The sequence below is a fragment of the Ambystoma mexicanum genome, chromosome 1q, assembly GCF_040938575.1.
Source record: "Ambystoma mexicanum isolate Mex_15411 chromosome 1q, UKY_AmexF1_1, whole genome shotgun sequence".
Classification (NCBI taxonomy): domain Eukaryota; kingdom Metazoa; phylum Chordata; class Amphibia; order Caudata; family Ambystomatidae; genus Ambystoma; species Ambystoma mexicanum.
Genome location: NC_090922.1, coordinates 1,094,648,359 through 1,094,665,626, shown reverse-complemented (window position 1 = coordinate 1,094,665,626; position 17,268 = coordinate 1,094,648,359). Strand labels below are relative to the sequence as shown.

Below are 17,268 nucleotides of genomic sequence, written 5' to 3'. Positions count from 1 at the left end.
CGATCGATAGCCGGGCAGGAGTGGTCGGCAGAGGGTTTCTTAAGAAGAGGGTGCACAAGGGAGTGCTTCAGGGGGGATGGGAAGACTCCAGTGGCGAAGGAGTGATTGCAGAAATCAGCCAGGGCAGGAGCCAGGGAGTCGATGTGGTCCTTGATAGTTTTGGAGGAACAGGGCTGAACCTGTTTCGATGAGACTTTCATAGATAGGACTTGTCTAGAAGCCTTGTCAGCAAGGAAAAAGGGGAAAAGCAGAGAAGGAGGGAGGGGGGTGGCTGCAGAAGGGCCAGAGGAGGAGCAGGGAATAGAGGGAGGGAGGCGATAGGAGGAGAGCGAGGACAGGATGTCCTGAGTTTTTGAAATGAAGTGAGAAGCCAGTGCCGTGCAGAGGGCCTGGGAACGGACAGGAGAGGTAGAGACTGCGGTAGGATTGGCCAGTTCCTTGCAGATTTTAAAGAGTTCAGCCGAGTTGTTAAATGCCGCAGAGATGCAGGCTTAGATATGAGCTTTCTTCTTGGTGAGGACGGAGAGCCGGTAATGCCTTTGCAGCAGACGGCAGGCCAGTTTGTCAGAGGATGAACATGAAGCACGCCATTTCCTCTCGGCCACCCTGCACTTGCGTTTTAGGGTGACGAGGTCCGAGTCATATCAGGAGTTACACTTGGCTTTGGGCTTCAGGCGGATTCTCATGACAGAGGCAAGAGTATCAGATATAGACGAGTGGAGCGTGGAGAGGGCTGTGTCAGGGTGAGAGTCAGCCAAAGGGGGAAGAGGGGTTGAGAAGGTCGCGGCGAAAGCCTCAACTGACACGCGCTTCATGGGACGGAAGACTAAGAAGGTGGGTGGCAGTGATGGAGGTGGCTTGGCCTGAGGGGTAGGGAGGGTGATGTGGGAGGATAGGAGAAAGTGATCACTCCAGGAGAGAGGAGCGGAGAGAGGGAGAGAGAGGGGAAGGTCTGAGGAGATAGGAACATCGAGAGTGTGCCCTGCAGAATGAGTCGGGCCAGAGGGGAGAATGGTGAGTGAGAGAGAGTCGCAGAGGTTGCGAAAGAGTCCAGAGGGGGGACAGGAGGCATTCAGGTGGATGTTGAAGTCTCCAAGAAGGAGGAGTTGAGTGGTTGAGGCCAGAAGTGAGGCCCTAACCTGATCATTTTGCAGCATGGTGATTTAGCAAACAGATGTCTAGTTTTCATAATTATGGTTTTTTTTTTCATTAAAAAAAAATCATGATAAGAACTGATCACAAACTATGAATAATCCCGAATTCAGAGATGCTGATAAAGTACTTATCAGCTCTCATTTTTGTGTTTTTTTAAAAAAGTTGTTATACTGAAAAAAAAAATTCAATCTGATTACTCACTGCCTCTCTCCTTCGGCGCTCTTGTTCTCTTTTTCTTGCTAGGTCACGCTCTCTTTCTGGACATGGTTGCAAAGTTTTCTGAATGTCTTCAGATCTTTCTTTATTTGATTCAGGGCTTTTCTGAAGCTCACCTTCCAGCACTTTGGTTAAAGTGGATTCAAGGATCTTCTCATCCAGTGCCCTAAAATAAACAAGCAATGTTACTGTAGTGCCTTCTTAAGAATTGCTTTTACAAATAAAACATTTTAATTCCTTATTAAAGAACAATTTCACCTATGCATATCTCGGTTTGACTCTGAACACATAAGTGAAAACCTTTGGACATACTATGTAATATTTCACTTCCAGTGGACTCCCTCAACAACCAGCAAAGCCTTATTACAACTGAATAGGTAGTCATTGCTTTGTTTATTTAATGAAAATGATAGGAAAAGCAATGCATTTCTGGCGCAAAAGTGCTTACAAAACATTTAAATGTTGATTTGCAGAGGACCAGTGCCCCTATGATTGGGTGAGAGGAAGTGGATAGAAAACCAGGTGATGCAGGGAGGTAGAAACATGAACCAAGGACAAGCACAATAGAGCATGATATAGGAACTGGCTAGTGGAGGAAGTGCTACATTTTAGGATGAAAGAGTGAGGGATAATTGCTGTGGGGTTGTCGTTGAGAGGTAGGGGGAGAAGAGAAGTGGGCGATGTGGTGGCATAGTATGCTATGCAAGTGGTTCTTCAGAAAGGAGGGGAGCTAAGAAGTTGTATTTACATAGAAATAGAGTGGGAGAAGTGCAGAGAGGGAGAGCATCCCAGAGTAAGGGAGCGAGGAGACAAAGAACCGAAACAAGATGGAGCACAAGGGGCACGAGAGGTGGGCCGAGGATGATCACAGGGAGCGAGAGGGAGAGTAGGGAGGGAGATGATAAGTATGTTAGGGCAAGTCTGTTTAAAGGTTTGAAGATAATTAGTGAATACTTTCCCTCTGTCCCAGAAATCCAGCCTGACAACGGGAGGTCGAGGTGAAGCGGGGAAGGTTGTAGAATGAAGGGACAGCAAAGTTGAGGACTTTATCGAGAGGTGAAAAAGCATAGTTGGGAAGGCCGTAGAGTAGACTGGCACAGTAATCAGATTGCGAGACTACTAAAGAGGAGATTAGGTGCTTAGTAGTGTTGAAAAGAAGAATACGTCTTATTTTTCTGATGTTGAAGAGATTAAGCCTGGCTGCCGTGGCAGATTTGGAGGTGAAGTGCGAGAAGTTGTGAGATGGGTCGAAGAATACATCAAGGTTGCTACCAGAAGCAGAGTTGGGAAGGTAGTCAGGAGAGAAGAATAGAAGAGGGGGAGAGTAAGAAGTAACATGTTTGGATGGGAAGTAAAGAAAGTCAGTCTTAGTGGAGTTGAGCATGAGCAAGTGAGATGCCATGCAGTATTTGATAACAGAGAGGCAGTTAGAAATATTTGACCGTCGCTCGTCAGATAAATAAGGAAAGTAGAGAAAGATAGGAGTGTCATCAGCTAAGAGTTAATAGGTAAAGCCATAGGAGTTGATTAAGATACCAAGAGCAGAGGAAGAGAGAGTGAAGACCAAGTGGACCCACGACTGATCTTTAGGGTAACATCGAGCGGATTACATCCGGAAGTGCAAGCATCTTGAACTTCAGGCGCTGCAGATTCTTGTTGAGTGCCCGAAGATCTAGAATAGCTCTCCATTTGCTGTTGTGCTTTTTCACAATGAAATACCGGGCATACACCCCATTGGCCCTGATGAGCAACCGGAACTGGTTCTATCACACCTTTTTCTAGCATGATTACCACCTCCTGGCACAAGACTGGACGATGCGGCTGAGTCACATGCCTCGGCGGGATAGGGACCCGAGGACGCCGAAACTCCAATGAGTGGCCGAGACGTACTGTGTCCAAAACCCAGCGTTTTGATATTGCAACTCATCGACACAGTTCGCCACCCTGCCCCACAGCAGACTGCCCACATGGCAGTCATTGTTGAGACTTTGAATGTCTTCCATTAGCAACCAAGGCTTGCAAACTTTCTTGCGTTGAGCTTGAAAGTCTCTGCTCTTCTGCGCCATTTGGGCCGACCGCCTATAGCTTTGTGATAAGTAGCCGGAGCGCCCGTAACTTCGATCTGTGGAGGAGGCAAACCGGGCATTACCAGCGGCTCCACAAAACGCCTGAAAGGAATGAAAAGGGCAGCCACTCTGCAAAGAACCTAAAGACTTTGCCGTCTCAGTATCCACTTTCATCCCCTTCAGGGCCTCATCTATCGTCTCCCCGAACAAGTGTTCACCCTCACAGGGCATATCGACAACCTTGTACTGGACTTCTGGGCGAAAATCTGGACACTTCAGCCAGACCTGCCGTCGGCGCACCACACCATTATTAATCTGCCTAAACCCTGACTCCACCAGGTCCACTGCGATATTGATGCTGTGGTTGGAGGCTTCCTCCCCTTCTCTACCCAACTGTATTGCCTCGTTACGGTGTTGCTCCGGGAGATGATCGATAATCGGGGCCAGCCTGTGCCACATCTCTCGGTCATATCTGGCCATAATGGCCAAGGCGTTTGCAGCTTTTACTGTAGTAGCTCCTACAGTCAGGACCTTCTTTCCAAACACGTCTTGTTTCCTGGCTTTGCTGTCCGGGGGCGTGACACATTTGTGTTGGCTTCTGGCCTTATGGCTTGCTGCCGCCGACACCACCGACTCGGGCGCAGGCTGAGACACGAGACATCTGGTGTGGACTCAGGAGCCTTGCATGTTTTTTCTAGACAGCCTTTCACCGCCGGCTGAGAGAACGGGTGGCACATTGTGGGGGCATTGTGCGCAAGCTCTCCTGCCACACGGGCTCGAGAATCGGAACTGAGAAGACCTCCTTCCGACGCTTTCCCATGTGGTCGAAGAGAAAATAGTCCTTACCCTCTTCCTCAGGGACCAGACCAAACTCCTGACATTCCTTCGCCATCATGGCGTGGAATGCCCCAATATCATCCGGCGGAGATGGTTGTGCCAGGCTACTGGGCGTTTCCACCTCAGGATTCGTGTCCCAAGCATCGTCCCTCGTCGGCGACGAAGACACCGTTGACAGGGTATCATGTGGAGCACTCTCCGGATCTGAATCAGGCAATTCCCCCTCTTCAGGATCACTCAGTGGACGGTCCAAACCCACCGGCAATGGCAACCGTACCGGAGGCAACTTCCTAGGGGCCTCACCAGGCATACTTCCCACCACCGGAACCAATGGACTCACAGGCAGTGGCAGCCTTGCATCCAGTTGCCCCAACAATGACTGGTGCATGTTGAGCACCTGCAAGGATAGCAGGGATTGAGAATTAACCAACGGGTAAAGGGGCGGCCCAGCCTCTACCCCACTCGATGTTGACTGCCGTGCACTCTGCAGACCCAGAGCCGATGGATCAAAAAGCAGCTCATGTTCCTCCTCCATCCCCTAGCAAACAGAATACGCTGCCAGATCCTGCTGCATAATGTGCACCGGAAGCATGGGTTCAAAGACGGCCGACTGCCACGGCACACCCATCGACAACAAGCCTTACGACTCAACAACAGCGGACAACTGACAGCCACAGATGTGGACAGAGCCGACGACACCACTGTCGTCGACGGAAAAACAGACTGCACCGTCCCCGTCGACAAGGGAACATCCGTCGAGGCTCTCGTCGTGAGAACCACGGCCTCCACGGTCTTAGCCTTCACCGGTGACCCAGACTTTCTGGACGAAGGACCGGAACAGTGCTTCGAAGAATCCCGGCTGGACGAGGACCTATGATGATCCTTAGACGACGACAAGTACTTCAAGGAAGATGCCTTCGGTGCCGCCTGCCCTTTGACACCTTTGACTTCTCTGGCCTACCACCCGACCCTTTCAGGCCGATCTGACTTGGATAGCGAGGAACCACTTGCCCCCTTCGAATGATGCGACCTGGACGTAGGAGACTTGCTACCTCTCCCCACCTCTGACGCAGGCACCTCTGTCTGCTGCTTCTTTGCGGGGGAGTTCCGCTAATGCCGCTCGTCGATGCTCAGGGGCCTTCTTCGCCCTCAACAAAAACGGGCTCCCCTGGGCCAAACCCACTTCCGAAGCCGGGTAAGTGCCCTCGTTTAACCTACAGATGAGCCGGCGGTTATGGTCTTTCAAAGTGTTCTGCGAAAACCCCTGGTATATCTCGCAGGCATCCGCCGAATGATGGGGGTAAAGACAGTAGAGACAGTCTGTATGGCCATCCCCTTCGAAGACCTTCAGGCTGCAGGTAGCACAAGGCCTAAAGAGACATTTTTTCTGGGCCACAGATGACATATTTGCTGGATACAAAATGCACGTGCAAAACACGGAGAGAAACACGAGGCGATCCCAACAGTTTGGAGATGGTTGAAATCTGAAGGGAAGCCGTGGGGGCAGGGCTATTTATATCAGACATCCTATTGGTGTAGCCTAAAGCACCCAAAAAGATCTTTGATAGGACAGTGTCAAAGTTTTCCATAGGAAAACGCCAAGTTAAAGTTAGCCTGACGACGGGGAATATTCACAGCATGAGAATCCATGAAAGATCCAATGCCGGAGAAGGGCATGTGAGGAGCGTAGCAAGCGGAAGGTTCAGCGACTAGAGGCAGGCAGAGAGCTGAAGTGATATGATATATGATTGTGTATAGGTGCTATATAAATAAACTATGTGTTTCAGAGCGCTTTGCGTGCTGAGAGCCGGAGCAGAGAGGCCCCCCCCCCTCCTCCGGTGGTCCTGACAGAGCGGAGACCGTTGGGAACGAGATGCGGAGCAGAGGTGGGAGCAGAGGATCATAAGGAAATGCTCTGTGAGGATTGGCAAGGCAAAGGGCGAGAGCGTGCGACAGCTGGGGTCATATGAGGCTACGCAGCTGAACCGCGTTAGGCAGACACAGGTATTGGAAGGCAGCTCCAGCACTGGCTACATGAGGTGAGGAGGAGAGAGTGGAGCGGCTAACGAGGGAGGCTGGTGGCAGAGAGAAGGAGGGCCCGGTGTGAAGCGCAGGAACCGCCAGATACAGGCAATTATATTATGAATGAATGCCCAGAGCCCACTGAACACAGATTAAGGCTACAGGCAGCTAATCAGTGGTGGTAGGTGTGGGGACATTTGCAATGGCTAGCTCTCCTTTCCTCCCGGTACCAAGAGCCCAGACATACAGAGGGCTTCCCCCTGATAACAGAGTGGAAAAAAGTTGGGCAAGGATGGAAGCAGGCGAGGTTGCATTGGATTGTAAGGAGGAGTGCAACGTCTAAAGGGAACCAGGCCAGGGGAGGCCAGACAATTGAAGGAGCTTGAGTGTTGTAGCTCGGACAGGAAAAGACAATCCTGGTGAAAGAGGCAAGGCGCGCAGGACTGGGGGGAGTGATCGAGGAGGTGAGGGTGACTGTCAGATGCCAGGTTCGAAAGGGAAAACTGCGCCGGCCAGTCTGAAACAACATCCGCATCAACGGGAACGGCAACTAGAACACTGCTGGAGACAGAGGGGAGAGGAAGCTACAATTGCCAGCTTAGGACAGGGACAAGATGGCAGCGAAGGTGCCTAATGGGAAGGCGATATGGTTCTCAGTAAAGAGGATCGAAAGGAATGTCTTACGGATCTGGAAGGAAGGATGGCAGGAACATTCCAGGATCAATTTACAACACTGAGAGAAGAACTGCAGTGAAGGGAAAAGTTAAGGACCTGGACAATAGAGTGGACACAGCTGAACAGGGACTGATGGAGATGTCTGAGGAAGGGAGACAAAACTGCGAGCTGTTGGAGCATATGGCAACAGTGGCACGCAACCTAGAATTACAGGCAGAGGACTTGGAGAATCATTGCACTGTTGTAATATTTGAATCAAAGGTCCCAGTGAATCAGTCCAGGACGCAGAACTATGAACTACAGCTCAACAATGTTTTGGGAACTTGGTGTCAGATACGTCACCGACAGAGGTAGGAATCGACCAGATGCATTGAGTGGGTCCCAAGAGAGTGGAGACGGGAGCACGGCTGAGGGATGTATTGGTGGCCTTGACCTCATATGGCCAAAAGGAGGGGATCCTCTGTGTAGCAAGCGGACAAGCAAATATAACCATTAATGGATCACAGGTTTCATTGTTTCAGGACCTAGCTATGCCGACCTTCCAGAAACACAGAGATATGGGACCAGTTATGAGAGCTGTCCAGACCAAAAGTATTGTATACAAATGGACATTCCCTTTTGGACTGTTATTCACATTGGATGGGAAGCAACATTGTATTACGCCATGTGCGGAAGGACAATAGCTGCTGGGCCTGGAGGATGAAGGGGTGAATTGGGAAGGCAAATGGGACGGTTATCTCAGTGAGGTAGTAGACAGTGGGAATGGTTTAGGTTCAGGTGAATTAGGGGGGTAGAGGAGTGCACTTGAGAGGACCACAGACTCATACGGGGAGGGAGTAGGTTGAGAGCTGGGCCAGATCAGGTTGGGGGTGAATGGAAGGAATTATGTTAACTGACCAGTCGGTGCGGACAAATTAGAAGGTTCATGGGGGACAGGGATGTGGGAGAAGGATCTTGGAATATGAAGGGAGGTGTAGGTAACCTCTGCAAGGGGAGTGCCCCAGGTGATTACTCGGATCAGGGCCTTGTGGTTAGTGCCCGAGGCTATTTTAGGATCACTGGTCCGGGGGAGGGAAGGGGAAAGGCACACAGTTGGGGCTGTTTAAATGTTATAGGGGGGGGGGCAGTGGCAATGAAAGGAAGAGCGATGGGGAAGAGCGGGTGTTGGAATGGAGTAGGCAATAGATATACAAAACAAATGCCACAGTCAAGATATTAACTAATAATATTCAGGGGTTAAATTCCCCAGGTAAGCGTAAGAAGACAGAAGTGCAAATCAGACTGGATGGGGCAGATGTTATAATGTTTCAAGAGACTCACATAAGAGAGGTGGACAAAGCATAATTACGGCTGCGACAGTTCTCACGGACATTCCAGGCTAACGCTGAGGGGAAGATGGCAGGAGTCTTGATAGGGTTTCGAGATACGTGCTCTGTGCAGATTGCACAAGTACAGATAAACCTGGAGGGGAGATATTCGTTTGTCCAAACACAGTGGGAACATAAAAAGGCTACTATAGCCACAGTGTATGCTCTCAATTATGGTCAGGATGGGTTCTTGCTCGTGGTGGTCACTAAACTTGAAGGCTTTGCAGTAGGGGAGGTGGTTTTGACTAGGGATTTTAATTTGGCGTTGGATCTTACTGCAGATAGGAGCTCTGGGGTGCTACAGGCCTATCTCGCTCTCTCAGGGAGGCCTTTGATAGTCTGACCTTACAGGATTGCTGGAGGGTGCTGATAGAGAGCAAGAAGGGGTATACATGCTTTTCACATGTCCACCAGTCCATTTCTAGGATAGATTATGTATGGGTCTCAGCGGGATGATGGGGGCGATAGCATTGTTGGATCATGCTCCTCTTATGAGAATGGTCAAGGAGTACAGAGAACGGCGTAGGTTGTGGGGGTGGAAGTTTCCAGGGAACTCCTAAATGAGGAGCTGATCGCAGAGACCATAGGTGATAAGACTGATAAGTATTTTGTCAACAATGACTGACACCCCAGACGTCACACAGGAGGGACTTTGGGAGGCATTCAAGGTTGTAATGCGAGGGAAACTGATAGGTCTTAAAAGCCAAAAGGAAAATTAATGGAGGTGGCTAGAGGAGGAATTGGAATCCCAAGTGCAGGAGGTTATGGGTGCTATAGCGGAAAAAAAGACAAGGGCGCTACAAAAAACGCGGAAACGCGTACGGGCCAATTAGAGCTGCTACATACCCGTAGAGCTGAATGGGCATTGATGAGGGCTAAACAAAGGTTTTATGTGAGCGCTAATAAAGAAGATAGACGACTGGCGAGAGAGTTGAGAGTGGCTACTGCGGCCGTGCCCATCAAACATAATAGAACCAGGGGGAGGTGGTAACAGTCCACACAAATTGCGGAGGTGTTCGCCAATTATTACGAATCCCTATATACTTCAGGGAATCCTACACAGGGGGCGGCGGAGGAGTATATGGAATCGGTATCAGTGCCAAAGGTCACACCAATAGAACGGGAAGTACTGGAGAGGGATATTGGTGAGGAAGAGGTGAGGGCGGTAATTAAATCTCTGCTTATGAATAAGGCCCTGAGGCCTGATGGCTATCCAACATCTTTTCACAAGCGACATATATTGGGAAACTGGTACAGAGACTTACAAATCTTTTTAATGCAATGGTGGCTGAGGGAAGAGTGAGAGTCTATGGCGGAAGCTAAGGTGGTGTTTAAGAAGCCGGACAAGGACGAAAAACAATGCACGTCATATAGACACATCGCTTTAATGAATCTTAATGCTATGATTTATACGGGAGTGCTAGTGGACAGAGTATCCCCTCTGCTCCCTGCACTTATCAGCACAGACCATTCGGGATTCATCAGAGGGCAACGACGTGTGATAATATAAGAAGGATCATACACCTAATCGAGAAAACTACTATGCGTAAGGTTCCGTCGGCGTCGATATCGCTAGATGCAGAAAAGGCATTCAACCGCGTCAAATGGCCATTTTTATTTGCTGCCCATGAGCGTATGGGACTAGGTTTATACAAATGATTCATGAGAATTATAAGAACCTGGTGATCCAATTGGCAATTAATGGTGGTCTCGCCTGAACTATTGCCATTACATGAGGTACAAGGCAAGGGTGCTCCCTCCCGCATTATTATACACAATATACCTGGAGCCCATGCTCCAGAGGCTCAGGTGCAAGAAGGGCATACCATTTGGGGGAGAGGTACATAGGGTTATCACTTTCATGCAGATGGCATGTTGGTAGCATTGCCAGAACTGGAGACGTCAATAGCGGAATTGGTGGCAGAAGTGGGTACAGTGGAGAAGATTTCGGGTCTTACGGTCAACATGCAGAAGTCAGAACTTTTGGGTTTGGCTATTACTCCAGAACGGCACAGGGAATTGGTGCAGCACTCCCCCTTTCGGGTTGCTGATAAAGGTATAAAGTGTTTAGGAGTGAATACTGCAGATACCATTCCACGAATATATGACAGAAACTATCCGGAAGTGCTGAGGCAAATACGGCTAGACCTGGCAAAATGGAATCCGCTAAGAATATCATGGCTAGGTCGCATCGCAACAGTGAAGAAGGACACGGTATCATGGCTTCTATATTATTTTCAGGCTTTACCAGTGTCAGTTCCACATACCTTTTTCACGTTAAATAATAAGCAAATCTCAAGAGTTATCAGGCGAAATAAGCGTCCATGTCTCGCGTTGCGTACTGTGATGGCGCCAAGGGAACGAGGGGGCCTGGGGCTACCGAATTGTGCGAAATATTATGAGGTGGCACAATTAAGAGTGATACAGGAGTGGTTCTCTGGGGACACCAGTAAGTCGTGGGTACGAATGGATAGGGCAGTGTTAGGGAAACCTTTGGAGGCGATATTGTGGTTCAATAGGCAAGACTGGCCCCAAATTACTTGAACAAATCAGGTAGCAGCAGTGGTATGTGAAATATGGGACAGGTTGTTGGAGAAGGGGGCATTGTCAACAAACCCGTCCCCTTTTACGCTGCTACTGGGTAACCCGCAATTTGTACCAGGGATGAAGCGGGGGTCATTTCAGCGGTGGCTATCTGTAGGTTGCAGGAAATTGGGAGACATGATGGTAGGGACGGGTATACGCTCATTTGAGGAATGCAAGCAGCAGTTAGGGCTTACCGAAGGGGACCGGATGCGATATTGCCAGATGAGACACTGGATAATGAGCCCCGGAGCTAAGCAGGCGGAGGGGAGGGAACTTAACTTACTACATTTGAAAAATGAATTACCACCCATTAAGGAACCAAACGGATGATATCCATGTTGTACACCATAATAATGGAAGAGGACACAGTAACAGAATGGGGATATATGACGCGGTGGGAGGACACATTAGGAGAGACTATCGCCATAGAACAGTGGTAATGTCTATGTAGGAATATTCCCAAGTTGATGCGTTCCATACAAATAAGAGAGACTTGGTATAACGCAATGACGCTGTGGCATTACACCCCACATAGACTACATATAATGTATGCAGGCGGCCCGCAAGAGTACTGGAGAGGGTGCTTGAATGAGGGGAACTGGAGACATATATGGTGGGATTGTCCAATATTGTGTGGACTCTTAGATCCAGGAGTTGGGCAGCTTAACAAATCCCAGAAAAAATGATGATTATAGCAGCATTGCAGGTTTTAGCGAAACATTGGAAGCATAGGCAACCTCCAACAAGTAGGGAATGGCTGCAGAAACCAATCCAATGCTGCCACCACATTGAGCATGCCCGTAATGGCATGGAACCAGGTCTTGATGGCGTGGAGCTGTGCCAGGGTGGTGGGGAGGGCAATGTGTTGGCACACATGGCAAAGGAGGGCCTCCACCACCTGCACCAGTCTGAGATATGACATGTAGCTTGTTCACATTGCTCGAACGACACCAGCTTTACTAGCAGTGATATAGCTGTCCTGATGCCGATCCTGCTCCCTATGTCCTCCTGGACGTGGGTGAGGAGTTCTCTGAAGATCTCCCTATCAAAGTGGTACAGGGTGAGGATTTGTGTGTATGTGAAGGTCCATTGTTTGTCCTGTGGATACTCCAGCCTCAGCAGCTGTAAATCAGCATGGAGAGCATACAGGTCAATGTTAGCAACATTGAGATGGTAGCATGGTTGTGTGGGTAAGTGATTTTGGGCAAGGTGTGGCCCTTTAGTACTCTTCATGTGTGCATTGAGTGGATTGGGTGCACCTGTGGCCTGTTTGACATCACCTGTGTCCATTTACCAGCTGCTCCAAGGTGATAATATCTCCGCCTGAGATTTGACGATAATACCAGTTCTAGGGTCTTGGACCTCTGGTATTCTGTTGCCGGTATAACCAGCAATGACAATTTTGGAAGGTCCTGTGTCCGGCACCGGCATTACCAGCAACAGTGTTTCGGCCTACTTGTAATTTGCCGGAATGTTAAAAGTGCCCATGGGACAAGGGCGCGGGTGTTGCGGTCCCGCTGGGTGTTCCACACCAGCAGGGTGGAAGGTGCCTCCAACTACCGAGGTGCATATATCTTGGAGGCCTGGCGAAGTCCAGAACAACAACAAAATAGGAGTTATAACAAGGGGAGAGGGCAAGGCTAAGAGCTGGTTGGGGGTGGAGGGGATGCCATAGATCTGGGGTGGTGAGTGCTAACCAAGAAAAGTCCAATGAGTAATTGTAAGGACCATGAGATCCTGAACCCACTGGGTCTCAATTTAGAAGCCATGGCCTGTGGCCCCCCTAAAAAGGCTCCCTCTCACTGGCCTTGATGGGAACAAGAATATGTTGGATATGCCCCTTTTTAGCAGTCCCCTGCCTAATCTTACCCTCCCAACTGCCTCCAGTCTACCTGGCTCATGCACTCCGGTCATCGCCATCAAGGAGGCACCCATGGATCATGGATGTAAATGCAAGTACTGTCTGAACTCGTAGACAAAAAGAGGATGCTTTTGGTCCTGATAGAAGCTCAAGGAAGAGGGGCAGGGGAGTCGGAGCCACGGGCGGGGGGCAGTTACCCTCTGGCCTTGTAGATGCTATGGGGTTCCACAAACCATCCGAGGAGTGTCACGAAGTACATAAGTGAAACCAACTAAGCCACCATCAACAATAGTGAAAATCCAGTGAGATAACAGGTAACACTTCCTGTTGTACCGTAGTTTCACGAGTATTTGAGTTCCATATCCCCCATACTGAAAAACTCCCCCCTTTGTCCATTTTTGTAACCCTACAGGGACCGGGACACAAGCTGTATTGCCCGTGGGAAACCCAGAGAAAACTCTCCAACCCTCTGCAACGTGGATAATTGTGAAGAAATCATAATGTCACTGAGAATGCATGATTCTCCGTCCTGAAGAAGGCAGCGAGTTATCAACTCCGCTGAAACCGGTTGACAAACCCAAAGAGTTGACAGGCCGATGACCTCAACTCCGAGATCCTACATAAATTTCAAGACAGGGCTCGAATAAATATACATCATTTTAACCTTACCCAACAGTAAAAGGACATTTACTGATAGATTGCAATCATCATTTTTTAGCTGTATTCGGCCATTTGGCCTCAACAGTTTGTTTTCATTATAAGACACATAGACTGGGGGCGGTAAAAATAAAAGAGAACCGACCACCAAGAAATGTGCACATAAACAATTAGTTTTAGGAAAGTAGTGAGAGAGCTGATCCAGTCTACAATGAGGATGTGTGTCCTGCAATTTCTGATTTCGTTTTTATCAAACCTCTTGACTGTTGGCAATCTAGGCTACAATGTCCCTTTGTTGGATATCATACTTTAAACAAATATCCCACCTGCATTTTAATTGTCTCCTTTTGGGTTTGGTAATACTGGTTATAGTGTTCTCTTATTCGCCATCACCCTCTTGGAAGAGTACATTCACTTTGTTTAGGTATTTTCCCGTCTTGGCTTTGACAATGCGGATAACAATATTCTCCTGCTCGCTTTAAGTTAATGGTTCGGTACTCAAAGTTTGTACTTGTACCCAGCGGTCTATTTTGGAGCACCCCATGGTTACTTCTAATAGGCCAACTCACTGGTTTGCCGTGGTCGCCCTGGTGGAATCTCGGCTTCTGCTTCCTTACACCTCAGGTACTCGCCCGATGTTTGACAGCTCCTGCTCGCCTTTCTCTGCTCATGCTTGTTGTCACGGGAGCACCCGCTGCTCCACACGTGCTTAAGTGACAACGGAACACTGAGGTAAGATGCAGGATACCCGGCCTCCACACCGTTTTCCGCTGCGCATACTCTGCATCTACCTGGGGTTCCGACCTTCGCCACATGCTCTGCAAGACATCCAGCTGCTGGCAACGTGTTGGTACCCACATCTGCTTTCTCCGGTTGCTGCTCACACAGCTTCCACTGCTCCCAAAGCTCACACTGCTCCTCCTTAAAATGCACCTGAAGGGCCTTTAAAGGGCTTGCTAAGGTGTAGGTGATCACAACTACAATGCTCACTACGGTTTAGTAACGCTGCATCCCTCTTCCTCATCTCAGTACTAAGAGCATTGTGGTACTTGTAGTCCATAATGTTGTTAGTTTTACGAGTGACACTACAAGACTGGAGGAGGGTAATCAGGGGGTAAAGAGGCACTTGGTGAAATCTTCACACAATAACTGCCTCAAAGTACTCCTACTTAATACTAGGTCACTTGGAGATCAGCAGATAGATGTCTGTGCGATTACTGAAACATGGTCCCATGATGCGGCAGGGCCCTCATTGGCATTGGCCATTCCCTGTGGGTATGCCATGCTAGAGAGGATGGGAATGGCGGAGGGGTCACATTCATTTTTAAGGCCGACCTGAATGTCTGGGAGGTTATATTACCGGGCATTGAAGGATGTGACATCATTCAGCTAAATATTAGAACTGATGCGGAAACTTCAATTCTTGAAAATGCTGTATTAAGCAACAAGTATGAGGGCATTATTGATGGAGGCGACTTTAACGCAAGTTGTCTGGGGGACTTATAAGACACTAATGCCCGCAAATTTTCAAATAATCAAAAAAAAGATTTCATACTTGGTCTGCGATGGAAGAAGTTTTTCTGTGCTTGGAACATGAGGGTTGTAAGAATGTACCATGATACTCTACAATATACTTGTCATAGGGACAATTTCTTTTCCACAATTGATTTCTTTGTCATATCTGAGAGATTGCTGAATCTCGATGGACTTGGGTCTTAGTGATCACTGTCTTATTTCAATTAAATTAGAATTACCTTGGATTCAGTTGGCAAATGTTCCTGAATTGGCCCTGGTAGAAATAGAGTGTCTCCCGGGCACGATTCGATGGAACAAATATTTATGTCTTAAACTGGTTGAAAGATTAAGCAGACCGGCTTTATATGATCCTAGTGTTGACTATACAGTACAAGATTTTGTCCATCTGGAAAATCGTAACAATGATATTATAAGGGACACTTTAATCTCATTATCTGAAAGGTACATAAACAACCAGACAACTCACCTGCATTACTTTGATTCATATATGGCTGCACTAAAGAATCATAAACATAGTGATTTGAGACATTTAGCAGCACAAAAGCTATCTATTAATGAATACATGGGCAATAAAAAGCCAATTCTACGGATGTTTAGTAATAACTGTAGAAGACCGTCATCTACTGCATCTACTTGACAATCAAACAATAGTAAATTATTTGTGTAAACATAACACAAAATCTATCCGGCAGATGTTCAAAAATGAGACGGCTCTACCTAATGTAATCTCTGCCAATACATGGTCCATGGTCATTGTTGAAAATTTCAAACTCCCGAGGAGCTTTTCTTATCAACACTTTACAACAAAAAAAATATATACTCTGGTCAATTGATGACATTATTTGGGCAATAGGCAAACTCAATTATTCTATGGCATCTGGTCCAGATGGTATTCCGGCCTGTGCTTTTAAGGCTGATCCCGTTTTCTGAGCAAAAATGTTGTTTCTAAAGTTTGAAAAGATCTTCAATACAGGTTCAATTCCCCATTCATAGTACATCACCCTGATCGTGCCGATTTATAAAAAGGTAAATCCGGCAGATCCAGTAAATTACTGGCCAATAGAACTTATGGACTGTTCTTACAAAGATTGTTCCATTCTTCTTCTGAATGAGATGGAATAATTTATAAAATCACATGATATTCTATCTCAGAATCAAACTGGGTTTCGAAAACAAATGGGTGCATTGATCAATGCGATTATTTTATCTGATATGTTGTATTCCTGCAAAAAAAAATCAGGTAGGCAACATTTACATGGCCTCCTTAGACTTACGCTCAGCATTTGACTGCGTTATTCGCGACACGCTGTGGTGTAAGCTTAGAAAACTTGGTTTCCCTGATAATATAATTCAGCTATTGGCCCTACTACATACTGATACATACTTTAAGATCTGTATCAATAGGCAAGGTGCCGTTACTCATGAAATTCTCACCTGTACGGGGGTCAAGCAAGCTGTAGCCTTGCATCCACACTTTTTAACCTTTATTTGGTTAATATTGAAATACTTTGGGAACAAATATTGTGCTATCCGGTCACACTTGGCCATCTTAAAATACACTGGCTAGCATATGTCGATGACATTTAAATTTTTTGATAAACCACCACTGGGGCTTCAAAACAAACTCCAGCCGTTTTCCATTCTTGCCACCCACCATAACTTACGTGCAAACGTAGGCAAATCTAAGATTCTAATACTGTCAGGCTCTAAAAAAAATCCTTGCTATTCATGGACTCTCATCACAAACTGGATAGAATTTCCATGCTGAAATACCTGGGTTTTGATATTACCAACAATTTTTCCCAAAAATATTGGAGTGACTTTTTAACAACCGAAGTCAGACCATTGATTTCACAATTAAAAATGAACCATCAAAAATGTTGCACATTTTCACTAAATCCTGCACTTCAATTTTATCTTTTAAAGATTGAACCGATAATTTTGTATAATTTGGATCTATGTTTGCACAACATCGATGAATTATTAAATTCTGTACAAGGGCGTATTTGGAAACAGGTGTTAAATTTGGCAAATCAGTTCCAAATTCATGAATAGGCATAGAATTAGGTTTGTCAAGCTTGTCTTCTCGATTTTTGTGGCGTCAAATGAATGCTTATGTTAAACTGTAGAATCCCCCAAGAAATTCCATCGATGTTGAGTTTGCCACGATGCTGGCTTCAGACAATCCAGATTCAATAGTTCTCTTTAAAAATAAAATGGATTTTGCCCTTCTACGAATTATCACCAAAGAGGATCTGATAACGCGAGTGGGTTATTCCAAAAAAATGCT

At 47.3% G+C, this 17,268-nt stretch overlaps 1 protein-coding gene across 1 annotated transcript in view; it reads right to left on the bottom strand.

The window, feature by feature from the left end:
- LOC138541775 (bromodomain testis-specific protein-like) overlaps window positions 1–17,268 on the bottom strand; it is a 651,829-nt gene that overhangs the window by 123,288 nt on the left and 511,273 nt on the right. Inside the window, exon 6 of the mRNA XM_069641784.1 lies at window positions 1,357–1,537. Coding sequence (XP_069497885.1) covers window positions 1,357–1,537 — 181 coding nt within the window. The remainder of the gene's footprint in view (window positions 1–1,356; window positions 1,538–17,268) is intronic.